The sequence below is a fragment of the Phycodurus eques genome, chromosome 18 (genome assembly GCF_024500275.1).
Source record: "Phycodurus eques isolate BA_2022a chromosome 18, UOR_Pequ_1.1, whole genome shotgun sequence".
Classification (NCBI taxonomy): Eukaryota; Metazoa; Chordata; class Actinopteri; order Syngnathiformes; family Syngnathidae; genus Phycodurus; species Phycodurus eques.
In genome coordinates, this window is record NC_084542.1 from 14,910,867 (window position 1) to 14,924,339 (window position 13,473).

Sequence of the window (13,473 nt, forward strand, 5' to 3'; positions counted from 1 at the left end):
ATTTTAATTCGTGGGGATGGGGGTCAGAACCGTCGCTGACCTCAATGAGGTCACGAGCTGCATCTGTTGAGGCAGGTGCGAGTCAACACCCCTGTTGGGATCATGCCGGACCCCACACACACACAGTTCCTTGGTAAACTATTTTGCCCCTTTCTCAAGTTTTTGGTTTTTGTTTTCATAATTTCCTCGCTTTGTGTAAGATCATAAAACAAAGATAACCCACATAAACACAAAATGCATTTTTAAATAGTGAAAAACTATTTAACATAGCTGCCCCCCTTAGAAAAGCAACATACATTAAACTGCAGTGATTGTTAAAAGAAAAAAAAAAAAAAGGTCAGCATGTGGTGGAAGACAATCCAGCGAGAGCGGAGTAGGCAGAAACCATGACATAATATTTCTCTGCTTTGCACGTTCATCATATTTTCATCCTGATGATGGCAATGAATCAACAATCTGTGCGTGGTGTCGTCCTTACGACGCAGCGTACCACATATGGCAACCTGACATACTGTAAGTGCTTTGATCGTGCACTCGTCTGCAACTTTTGCAATATACAACCAGATAAATGGTACTCATTGTGTTACCCTTATTTTACAAATCAATAAATACTTCAAATTTAAAAGCCGCACCTTGGTAACGCCCACTGGCCAATCACAGCACGTTTCGGATATAGAGTTACTCTCTGTGGCATTATCGAGTTCAGCCAGCTTTGTTAACAAATCTACTTTAAAAAAAAAAAAAAAAAAAGGTTTATATTTCTCAATGACGCGCAGACATTGGAAGCATTGTGTTAGACGTTTTTCGGACTTAGCGCACGTTAGCTAGCTAAATAAAAATTTATTTAAATTCATTTTTATGATATTTTTTTAGCCTTGTTGGTGTAGCTTGCTAAGAATGTTAGCGTCAAGGAAAGTACCGAGCAAAAATAAAAAGTAAAATTAATTTTATTTAAAACTCATTCACTGCCAGCGTTCCCAATTCACATGGATATTTGAAGCCGTCAATGGCAGTGAATGTGTTTTAATGTAATTAGTTTTTAAAAAATCATAACACTTGTAATTAAAAAAAAAAATTATTATATATTTACAGTAATTAAAAAAAATAAAAATGTTACATCTTTGCTTTTTACTATGTATGGTGCTAACGACGCTAGCTGGTTAATATTTCTCAAGGGAGCGCAGAGGCGGTGGAAATGTGGGAAGTTTTTTTTCAGACTTCATTTTAATTGTTACATTTTTACATATGCGTTTTTTTACTACATTGCCGTCGCACTGCTAGCGGGATTTGCCGCAAACGAGCCGGCTATACTAACCACACTAACAAGATGAAATTTGATTCCAATTGTTACTGTTTACGGATTACGTCAGGATGTTTATTAGCTACTGCTGTTGTTTTTTAAGTGTATCGTGTAGGAAGTTTGTGTGTGTGTGTGTGTGTGTGTGTGTGGGCCTTAAATGTGAAAGTGTTTACCCTCATGTACACGTCCACACTAATACAAAGTCTACCCCAACTGGATTGGGTGTGGAGATGGATTAGCAGGCTCTTAATCTGTTCTGAGTGACATCAGCCTCTCTGCGCCCTCATTAAAGAGCCTGTGAAGGTGCAGGTGGGTGGCAGGCGAGGGGGAAATCGGGGGGTGCGACCGGCTGTTGAGGGAAGGTGACCCACATCATGGCTTCGGACACGGCCGTGGGAGACTCTGAGGAGCTGGTGGACCCCGGGTTGGGCATGGAAGAGGACCCTGGGGCCCTCCTCAATAAGGGCTCGCTGAAGGAGAGCTACCACAGCGACTCCCTGCTGGCGCCTGATGCCGACTCAATGACGGGTAGAAGCAACTTAAAAAGTTTTTTGTTTTGCTTTTGTAGTAGACACCAGGTTTTGTCGCTAAACGTAACTGTAATTTTATCCATTGTGATCCGGGCACAAATTTATATATCTTGCATAAATATAGCTTTGTATGTTTGGCTCCAGGAAAGGAACAATCTACTGCGTTCGGCCAGAACAAGGCACTTGTGTCTCAAGGCGCCACTGTATTTTTCACTGTATCACTGTTTTTTTTGTGGGGGGTCTAAATTGTCTGATGCGCGACAACCTTTAGATTACGTTAACTCCCTAGACTGTCCTTTCATTTGCACTCTTGAGTACATGCAGGTGTTGAGGCACTGCATAGCCCCTCCCACTCCACACTGGTAGCATTGCCCTGTCCAGTCCTACTACACAAGAGTGTGGCACATTATTTCTTTCACAGATAAAAAACAAGACTCCTGTATACAGCCGACCCCTGCATCCTTGCAGATTTTTTTTAATTTTTTTATTTTGTTCTCTTTTTTTTTTTTTTTTTGTGGGTAAGCAACCAATCGTGAAAAAAACGTAATCAATAATCTTTGGGGTTATTTATTTATTTAAATTTTATTTTTTTAATCAATGCAGTTATAATGCCGCAGAGGGAGTATTTCAAACTCCCCTGTTGCACAGAAAAACTGCTCCAGCATAAAATAAAAGCATACAGAGCCGCCATTTTGCATTGCCAAGCATCATAACAGGATAGGTTAAGAATTTTTTTTTTTTTTTTATATATAGTTTTATCTTAAATTTACTTACTTTTTTTCATTATATTGTCTAAAAATAAAAATAAAATCTATGTAACTCCAATTGCCCCCCCCCCCCAATCCAATAAACAACAAAAATAAATGCATTTCGTGTTTAGGAAAGACAAAAATGTACATATGTGGTGACCCACAAGAGGAAGAAATTAACTCGGGGCGTGTCTCTTCAAGGGCGGGGCAGGAGATGAAAGTGTCAAAGGGAGTTGTTGGCTTCAAAGGGAGTGGTTGGCTGTTTGATGTCAAAACAGTTTGTATGTGGAGAGTGACAGTTATTTACCGTATCTCCACAGATGCATGCTTTTCACATTTTTTATTTAGATTTTAGATTTTATGCTGAATGCATGCTCTAAAGTGAATCCAATTTATTATTCCTTGTTGCAGTACTTAGACCCGCTACTGCACTTCAGATGGTCGCTAAACAAAACTTGAGACACACATTTGTGGGTTTTGAAGCAGTCAAAGGAAGAAGGTTACGGCAACTGTCACGGAACACCATATTTAGGACACTCGACGCATATGCGAAGGACAGAACAATCCATCTGCTATCAGAGATTAAAAACACTCCAGAAGTTTTTCAAAAGTGTTTTTCGGACTAAAACGGAGTATCAGAAACTGTGCATATGACATTTTGCAAAGATCTCCTGCAATTGTGCATATTTAGAAATGTGTACCATCCAGTATGTGTGTATTGATATATTTGCACGAGAGGCATGTAGGGAGAGCGCGCGCTTTGTACGTCTGAGATGGAGCTTCGGGCTGCTAATTCCCTTTTACAGGAGTGGGATTATGAGCTATTCTAATCCCAATCCCCATATGGGGAGTGTGTGTGTGTGTGTGTGTGTGTTGTACGTGGATATGTCAGCCGGTTCGAAATCAGTTTTCCTAAATTGAAATTAAATGAAATGGCATTAATCTGTTCCAGGCTTCCAAAAAAATACAAGGATTTTAAAAATGTAATACAGCAAAAACATTGCTATATTATATAAAAATTGAATGTAACATAAAAAAGAATTAAAGCAAGGAACTGATTTCAGAATGTGTAATTACTGTACATACCATGGTATTCGTGTGTTGGATGTGTGCCTTTAAGGGGCGTGGCCTAGTTGAGTGACGTCAGGCGCTGGAGTTGGTTAGTCTGCGTGTAAGCGTGAGTTGTGGCCTACAGCAGCTCCTTGAGAGTGTCACTGTAAGTGACTCAGTATACTGCAGTAATATTACTTCCGCCTTACAGCACTTTGAATGTCAACATTTTGCTTGCAAGTGAAGACATGGAACATATTTGAGCTTTAGTTGGCTCCAGGTTGTCCTGGTTCAAAACCAAATGGATTCTTGCTCCAATGTGGATGCGTTGCAAATCCCTCCTCCTCTTTCTTCCCATGAAGACGTTCCCAAAAAAAGTCTCCATTTCTGTCAGTGACATAAGGCTTATGTGAGAAGCCAGTAGGGCGGGGTCAGAGAGGCTCAGTCTGGGGGATTATCATTGTACCCCCTCACACACACATAAACACCCACACAGCAATTGAGGCTGATTTGCACCACGGCTGAGGTTTTAAACCCGGAACGAAGGGCTTTAAGGATCGGAGCATCCCGGTCGTGTCGTCAGTCGCCGTGGAAACCAGAGCAGGTTCAGCATCAGGAGACCCGGATGCGGCGAGGTGGGTCCAACACTTGCGTCTGTGGAGGATGGAGGGCGATTGGGCCCAGCTGAGAGGTTCCAGAGGAGGCGCCAGGAGAACGGAGCGAGTGTGCTCTCGCGAGGAGAAGAAAAGAAGGAAGGCGGCCAAGCCGGCGGAGGAAGGTCCGGCGGGCGCGCAGAAGTTCCATCGTGATTATTCGTCGTCTGCATCCAGCGGCTCGCATGGTAGACCGCCACTTTTTTTTTGTGACCGGGACTTTTGTTTACCGTCCCGTGTGTCCAGCTGTGCTCTGACCTCGTTTTCTTTAGTCTGACTCTCATGCGTGAGACGGGAAGGGGGTTGTGAAGCTTAGTCTTAATGCTTACCAATGGAAAAACATGGATTTTATTTTGATCTATTTATAGCCCATTGATATTATTTATTTTAAAATGATTTATTCATAAAGTATCATATTTCTGATGAAAAGTACTCTGGCTTCCTCCGACATTCCAAAAACATGCATGCTAGGTTCATTGAAGACCCTAAATTGTCCATATCTGTGATTGTCAGCGTTAATGTTTGTTTGTCTATACCTGTATATGCGCTGCGATTGGCCGGCGATTCGTTCATGGTGTTCCTTGCCTCTCGGCCAAAAGTCAGTATCGATAGACTCAGTTTACTTGACCCTAAGACTCCGTTCACTTGTGACCCTATTGACGACAAGTGCGAGTTGTACGCAGGAAATGTCCGCTGATACGGTGACGGACCCAGCAGTCCCAGTGACAAATCCGCAACCTCAATCACGAGACCTGATGTAAACAAGCCAGGGATTTCATGAACGCATCGGCGAGATGTGTTACGTAACGAACGCTGACATGGCGTCATCCGTTTGCGTCCCCGCCCCTCCCCACGCAGACGGTCGCAGCTCGGCGGCCAGCAACTTGGACGTGGCCGACCGGCTCACCTACCTGGAGCAGAGGATGCAGATGCAGGAGGACGAGATCCAACTGCTGAAGATGACCCTGGCCGACGTTCTCAAGAGACTCAACATCTCCGAGGAGCACCAGGCCGCCAATGCCGCCGCATCGGGCAGGAGGGCGTCGGGCACAAGAGGTTGGCAAAGAGCTGCGTTAATTGAGGGATCTATTTTGTTCATCAGCTTACAGGCGATTGTTCATGGAAAAAAAAAAAAAATCATCAAACTAAGGTAGAGGGCAGCGATTAATCATGTCTTTATGGGGAATATAGTCTGAAGTGTGGGAGGCATTTGTAATATTTTGTCCACAAGGTATTTTTTTTCAAATATTTGAATACTTGAGAATGCAAAATTTTCAAAAACTTTTCAAATTGTGGGATTCAAATTGAACAAATTTATGGTTGGTTTAATTTAATTTAAAAGTTGTCATAATTTCTCACTGTTGATTGGTTAGGAAAAAAACATGTACCCATCCAATCCAATGTGAGGCATAAGGCTCCATTTAAATACCAAATGTGGTTCCTTGCTACAAAAAAATGTGAACTTTACAATTCTTATGTAGGGATAACGTCATTTAATTTTTATGGACCTTGGTGTGTCCCCAGGGAGGCCCATCTCCTTGGGTCTGCCCCCCAGAGCGCCCATCGGGTCCTCAGGAGTCGCCAGCTTGAGGAAGAGCTCCACACTACCATCTGGAGCTACCTGCAGGAACTACAGCCCGACACCCCCTCGCTGGTGAAAGGATATTACTATAGTTGAAGTAGAAATGAGTGGAGTTGGGAACAAATAAGTCCTTACTTGTTGTATCTTCGGGGCAGTGGCGCCAGGAGCCCGGCGGGAAGCGTGAAGGACAGTCCATGTAAGACCCCCAAAACACGTCCATCCTCATCAGCATTGTCCTGTATGAGCACACAAGAAGGGTAAGAATGCCTCTTTATCACACACTGGTAAACATAGGAAATAAGCACTAACAGCAGAGGGATCAGGAGTAGAGAAGAAAACAACAGGTGTTCTAGTAATGAGCCTTGAGGTATACCTTGGTTCAATGCAAAGAGTTCATATCAAACCCTAACCTGATTCAAATCCTTATTTGAAACGATAACCCTCACTTGGAACCCTAACACCAGCCTGAAACCCTAAATGAAAACCTTACACTTTGTTTCAAACCCTTATTTGAAACCATAACCGTCATTTGGAACCCTAATCTTACCTTTAGACCCTAAATTGGAAACCTAACCCTTGTTTAAAAACATAACCCTGGCTTCAAACCCTGATTTGAAACGCCAACCTTGGCGTCAAAATGTCTTTTGTTATTTATAATTTAAAATGTTCCACAAAAGGGGAAAAAAATACAGTAACGTTGACATGACATTTTTTTTATGCCACTCTAGCATCTTCACACTCATAAAATCCTTCAATAAAGTTCTTTACAATAGTCAAGTTCCAACTCAAAAATCATGTAATAGACACTTGTTCAAATCAGGTTATTGTTCTTTTGTTCAAATATTCTCGAACAACTGGCTTTTTGGCAGCTTGCTCATTTTCATGAGCTTTAAGGATTGCGGTTGCCTTTTCCATTGACAGCGACGCTAAAAAGTCCTTCAGCCAATTATATTTATTGCAGCAGTCTGATTTGTGTATCTTCCAGTTCATAAGTTATCATCCTTTTCACATACAGAAAAGCTATAGCAATGCATAATATTTTTAATGTCAATGAATTTGCTGTATAAAAAAATCTTGCAATATTTTCTCCTGTCTTGTTGCCAATAGGAGCAGCAGATCCAAGGAGGGACCTGTGAGTTTAGGTAAAAGATTAGAATTTCAGTATTAATCTCTTCGGCAAGTCTTGACATGGTAGACTGATTATAGTGCGTGTCGTTACCACGTAGGCATGAGGCGAGTAACGCACAGCAAAGGTAGGATTCACCCCTGACGAGATCGCTACACTTCTTCGTGTTGAGTTCAGTGTTTGAGTAGTGTTTCTGTGTCCACCCTTCATTTATTTCTCCATCTCACCATGACTTCTTTCCCTTGATTCTTACATTCCCTGCCCTTCCCCTTCACCACCATGCGGCCCCCTCCCCATCTCACCGCTTCACTTAGTGACTATGCAGATCTATCTGAGCCCCCTCGCAAGAAAGACTGGGTCTTCTGAGACCGCTGCTACATCTGCACCGACGGTACCTGCAGCCGGCGGCGGAGGTGGCACCCCCCAGGCGAGGGGTGCAGCCAAATCCGATGCAAGGAGGAAGAGCCCCTCCTTCATGTTGAACCTCCAGAAGAACAGTACCAATGTGACCAGTCAGCAGAACACGCAGCAGGATGCTAACAGCTACAAAAGCCCCCAAAAGTCCGCCAGCCAGTACTTTCAAATTTGTTACTGACCAGCAAACAACGCCTACATTTTGTCACATTACCTTTTGATCTTCATTGTTTTGGCTTATTTATTGATTTACCATATTTAAATAGTGACGATTCTAGTAGTGAGTCTTGAGGAACGCCACAGTTAAATGCAGAGTTCCTTTAACCTTAGCTTCAAACCCAAATTGAAAACAAACACTAACCCTTGTTTGAAACCCTAATTTGATACTCTATCCCTGGTTTGAAACACTAACCCGTGCTCGGAACCCTAACCTTGGCTTCAAATCGTAATTTACCACTCTAGCCCTTATTTGAAACTAAAACCTCGGCTTGAAACCCATGTTTAAAACTCCCAATTAATCAATTTGAATCCGAACCTTTGTTTGAAATGCTAACTCTTCTTTGGAACCCCAACTTCAAACACTAACCCTTGTTACTCAACTGTAGGTAGGAGGACGCGTCTACTGTGGGGAGGCCTTTATTTGTATCCATTTTTAAATAATACTCACTTGAGGCACCACTTCTGTCACCAGATATGGTTCTACTGGATCACATAATCATCGCCATCTCCGTGCAGCACACTTTAGATTCATGCATGAGACTGTTTGCTTACATGCTTCACAAGGTGCTGCTGTTTTGCTTAGCAACTGAGTTCAAATGGTGTCCGTTAACCCCTGACAACGATTATCAATCCAATCCAAAGTAATGTGTTTTTTAAAACATTTTATTTTACTCTGAGACCTTTAGATTCATGGCCATTATTTGAGGAAATACGGTATTTTCCGGTAGTTTGAAATAGGTTTTCTCACATGCTATTATTATTATTACCTTAATATTGTTGTTGTTGTTGTTTTTGGGGCACGTGTGTAATGGCACTGATTGTGTCTGTTGTTTGTAGCTGAATTTCCACAATGTGCATTGCGAACACATACAGTACAGTATGTATTAGAATGTAAGATTACGTGTAGTGAAACAATAAATTAACTTGTGCTGTGATGTCTGCTTGTTTCATAGACTGATTATTTACAAATCCTAAAACACAGATGATAGCAGGGATGGGCTCTCCCGCGACCCTCGTGAGGATAAGCGGCTCAGAAAATGGATGGATGGATGGATAGTTATGTGCCCCTAAGAGCTTCAGCGCCCTCCCGTGGTCATATAAGACACCACATACATGTATAGAATTCCTTCCGTGCAACATACTTTCGTAGTGAAACGACTGCATATTTATTTTTTAAATGCCATCAAAGTATGTGAAAAATGCAGAAGGACTGTATTTATCTATATATTTTTATCTTGAAGAAAATCAGTCTGAAATGGTACATTTCAATAAATAAAGTAAAAAAACTGCAAAAAGGACACAAAATAATACAAAAAAACAAACAAACAAAAAAGCATGACATACAAAAAGTACATACTTGTCTTAAGGTCAGTCTTTCAAGCAAAAGCTCTTGCAGTGCCTATATTGGCCACTGGATCTCATCACTCGTCTCCTGGCAGCTCCATGCCGCCACCTAGAGTTGGATGAGCGCCGTGGCAAGATGGCAGCCACTCTCTGCTCGCTTTCTAGTCACCGGGACGGCGGCGTGCAGCCGTGAAACAGCACCGCCACGACTATTTATTTCAAAACACACATTTGACCAGAAAACCGCGGCCATTGGTGTAGCATTTCCTCCACCTTGCCGCCTTTTTTCGCCCCCTCCTCCTCCAGTTGGCTAACATCTGCACATTGAGCATTGGGAGGAGGCGCTAGCAACGCCTGTTTCAACACCACCAAAGAGCCGCTGGTCGTCTGACACAGACCCAGGAGAGCGCTAAGATGAGGTAAGAAGACGTTGTTGTTCTTTTTTGTGGATTCAACAACTCGGTATAAGCCGAAAAATGCTATATTTACTTAGAATCTTAGCGAGACTTTCACCTGCTGTCTCCAAAAAGAAGGTGCGTTGGTTGTGATTGGTCGGCAGGCAGGTCACGTGTTTGCGGACAGCGTGCTCGTGTTTTGAGCATGCGTACTAACCGCCCGCCTTTTAAATTGATTTATACTTCCGGATAATCCAGCCAATCAGAACCATTGCCGCTGTTTCATGACAATCATTGGTCAGAAAAGAAGGAGGTTTTTGTGGCTGTGTTTTGGAAACACTACATGGGCTGTTAATTACATCACTGCTGTCAATAATATTGTTTTAAACTTAGTGCATTTTACATGGTTGATACAAACACAGCACTTAATGTCCATCCGTGTTGTGACGTGTAGCTGTATGTTTACACACAACAACTAATGAATTTGTGCTGAAAACAAACAATATTACAGAACCCGAACATTTTTCTGTACTGACACAAAGCAGAAAAAAAAAATCATCCATTTATTAAAAAAAAAAAAAGAAAAAAGGACACTATTTCAAGTTGACAGTGCAGAAAATGCACAAACAAAAATTGGTTATGACTCATTTACTGGTTTGGTCAGTAACATGTCAGAAAATAGGCACTATTCGGTGTTTTTCCCCCGGATACTTCCATGTACAGTGGTGCCTTGAAATACGAATGACCCAACCTGGCAGGTGTATGAAAAGACTTGCCCAGTCATAAATGACATCGGTTTAATAGCTCTTATTTTCTCGACTGACTTTGTCCTGGTTGCATGTTAAGCGTCCTGATTGTGACCCGAGCCCGGCACACTCTCGCTGTCCAATAGCGGGATCGATGAGCCGGACCGAATGTCACCCGCGCTGGCCGATGCGTATTGACTGCGTCCGTTGTGACCCATATGAATAATAATAATAATAGTAGCTGTGTGCCGGCTGAATGCGGGACAAGGTCAGTTTCGTAGCCTGCGCATTGTAGAATTTCTACCAAAAGACTTCAGCTCATCATTATCATGTCATATATTTCTTATACTTTACCAGTTTCTGCAACTTGTTTTTAAAACAATGCCTGGACAGTTCATGCAGATTTTTATGAAAGTTACATTTGGACCCTGGCATAATGATCTTAGGTGTACCTAATATTGAACGTGGTGTGTGAATATTGCTTGTGTGCAGCTGCATCCATTATGAGTCATAACAATGCCATTTTTGAACAATAATAACAATGCCATTTTTTAACAATAATAATGCACTCTGACAACCATAAATTGACTGTGTGTGTGTTAGAGGAAAATCTGGCGCCAGGTGTGAGCTCATGTGACCTGTCACCCAGTGCATTCTGGGTGATATCAATGCATTCAGTGAGTGATTAGCATTGAAGGCTTGAGCGGTGCCTGTAGCCTCTGCGTGTGTGTGTTGTGAATGAAAGGTTGCTCATCCCTCTCCACTTGTCTCTTTGCTTTTGTCCTGGTACAGCGTGATCGCCCGCAGGTGGACTGCGCGGGCGGAAATGGATTTCGCAAGCCTACGGGTGACAAGATGACTAGAAATCGTTCAAAAGGCTCTAAAATGGCTGGGAAGCCTGCTTTAAAAATGGCTGGCAGTGAACGAGTTTCAAACTTTCCGAAACTAAACACTTGCATGTGTTGGCGTGTAAACTCGGACCAAATTGCAGCATCCACGGTGGCGCCGCAAAGTAATGTCACTGGATCAATTAAAAGAATCCTGCCGGCCAAACGCAGCGGGACGTGGCCTGAGAGCTGTGTACTAGAAAGGGAGCGTGCGTGGTGTAAATATGGCAGGGATTTATTGCTTCCCAACCATGATTGCTGCAGAGATGATTATTTTGTTTTTAGAGCTGTACATCACTTATAATCTGCTTGCTTCTGCGAAAGATGAAAGCACGTCAATATTAACGGGTCAAAGGTTCCGGCATGATTGCAAGTCTGATTTGATGAAGAGTGTAACCCAGCAATGTCAGGTGCTTTTTAGAAAAAATATTGTATCTCCTCCTATATGGTGTTTTATTGACGGTAGCTCTTGGACTAAATTTCCTTGAATATGCTGAAGATTAACAATTAACTAATAAATGAATTGTTCATTATCAGTTTTGACAGGATGGGAAATGCTCTCTGTATGTTGTCAATTAATTACAATAATATTCACATAATAATTGATTAACTGCTGATGATGCCCATCCCTCATTGAAGGTGAAGCTTTTGTTTGTAAAAATGCTACTTTATAAAAATAATGGAATCATGTTATACATATTTTACATTTTATTTCCACAGTTGTAATATTTTGTTTTATAAAATTTTGATACAATTATTTTATTAATACAATATATGTATTTAAACATATTTATTGAATTGAGTCATTTAAATCTACTTATCAAATGTGTTTTTATTTGATTTACATTGGTATTTTTAATACAATTATTTTCTATTATGTTTATATTTTTATAGAATATTATTACTATATGATATGTAATATATTTTATAAAATGTGTTAAATCTGATCCCACTATTCTGAGGAAAAATAGAAATAGAATTGTTTTAATTCATTTTATTTATTCAATTGATTAATTAATATGAATGCATTTAAATATATTAATCTTTTCACATTAATTTAAAAAGGTTTAAGTAAATGTATTTATTAATTACACACAGCAATAAAATGTTTTTTCGTCAATATATGTAATTAATTATTGTATAGTCAAATAAATAAATAAAAAAAGATTAACATGCAACGTGTACTATAAACCCTAACGTTTGTTTATCATCTGACGATTGGCCCACCATTTTGAGGAAATACAGTAGATGCTAATATTTAATATTATATTAATTCAACAAATTAAAATAATCTGGTTACCATCACCTGCATGACTGAGAAATTTAGCAAACACATTGGTATTTTTTATTGATGTTGTAACAGTCAGTTAAAAAGGCCTTGGTCAATTATGCTATTAGGCTAACGAAATGTACTTAAAAGTTAAATACAATTTTTAGCTAAATAAAAGCTGAAAAACAAACAGTTCTGTGAGATAAATGCAAATGTATTGTACTTTAAAGTTAAATACAAGTGAACTGGACTTGGGCAGTGATTCTTCCGCATACCACTAGAGGGATTCCATGCACATAACGCAATTGGTACTCGCACCAGACTTGGAGAAACAGTGATTTAGTAATATCCATCCATCCATCCATTTTTTGAGCCGCTTCTCCTCACTAGGGTCGCGGGCGTGCTGGAGCCTATCCCAGTTGTCATCGGGCAGGAGGCGGGGTACACCCTGAACTGGTTGCCAGCCAATCGCAGGGCACATAGAAATAAACAACCATTCGCACTCACAGTCACGCCTACGGGCAATTCAGAGTCTCCAATTCATGCATGTTTTTGGGATGTGGGAGGAAACCGGAGTGCCCGGAGAAAACCCACGCAGGCACGGGGAGAACATGCAAACTCCACACAGGCGGGGCCGGGGATTGAACCCGGGTCCTCAGAACTGTGAGGCTGACGCCCACCGTGCCGCCTGGTTTAGTAATAGTAATAATACAAATTTATTTAAATGTGCAAATTCACTCAATTTAGTTATGTGTTAAATTGATGTATTTCTTTCGATTCGGAACAAAATCTTCCTTTATAATATGCACAGTATGTTTTATGGATTATTACGCATGATAATATTCATTTTCATATGCTTATCTATTCAATGATTGTTGTATTCTAATAACTGGCACACTATTTGAGGAAATAATAACATTTCACGCTTGTTTTCGTGACGCGCTTCCATTCACTGCAGTGCATCACTGCCTCATTGTCTCTCCCTCCAGCTGCGTCCGACTCTCTTAATGAGCACGCAGTGAAAGCGTGTGTGTGCCCTGAGTTGTGAGCCATCAGATGAATTAAATCCTCTCTCTCTCGCTCGCTCTCTCTGTCTTTCCACGTGGTTTTACGCTCGCCCAATCCAGCAGATGGTAGGGTGGGGGGGGGGATGAGGTTGATGGAAGACAAAGAGGAGGAGGAGAGGGGAGGGAGGGCAGGACCAGCTC

General features: G+C 41.3%; 1 protein-coding gene across 2 annotated transcripts; it reads left to right on the plus strand.

Annotated features, from left to right (window-relative positions):
• Positions 1–1,593: 1,593 nt before the first annotated feature.
• On the plus strand, positions 1,594–8,551 carry LOC133417304 (echinoderm microtubule-associated protein-like 1). Of its 2 annotated transcripts, none has more exons than XM_061704978.1 (7): positions 1,594–1,828; positions 5,141–5,338; positions 5,807–5,936; positions 6,020–6,121; positions 6,972–7,006; positions 7,091–7,117; positions 7,305–8,551. In XM_061704978.1, the coding sequence occupies exons 1-7, from the start codon at positions 1,675–1,677 to the stop codon at positions 7,583–7,585; spliced, it is 927 nt and encodes a 308-aa protein (XP_061560962.1). In that variant the 5' UTR covers positions 1,594–1,674; the 3' UTR covers positions 7,586–8,551. The 2 variants fall into 2 exon arrangements, with proteins under 2 accessions (XP_061560962.1, XP_061560961.1); XM_061704977.1 differs by lacking the exon at positions 1,594–1,828 and adding an exon at positions 1,837–4,470.
• The last annotated feature ends 4,922 nt before the right edge of the window (positions 8,552–13,473 follow it).

Excerpts from the sequence above, each read along its gene's own strand:
- LOC133417304 (XM_061704977.1), top strand. The coding sequence starts at position 4,293 with ATGGAGGGCGATTGGGCCCAGCTGAGAGGTTCCAGAGGAGGCGCCAGG. Across the intron at positions 4,471-5,140 it reads TGCATCCAGCGGCTCGCATG|ACGGTCGCAGCTCGGCGGCC; the intron begins GTAGACCGCCAC and ends CTCCCCACGCAG. Across the intron at positions 7,007-7,090 it reads GGAGGGACCTGTGAGTTTAG|GCATGAGGCGAGTAACGCAC; the intron begins GTAAAAGATTAG and ends GTTACCACGTAG.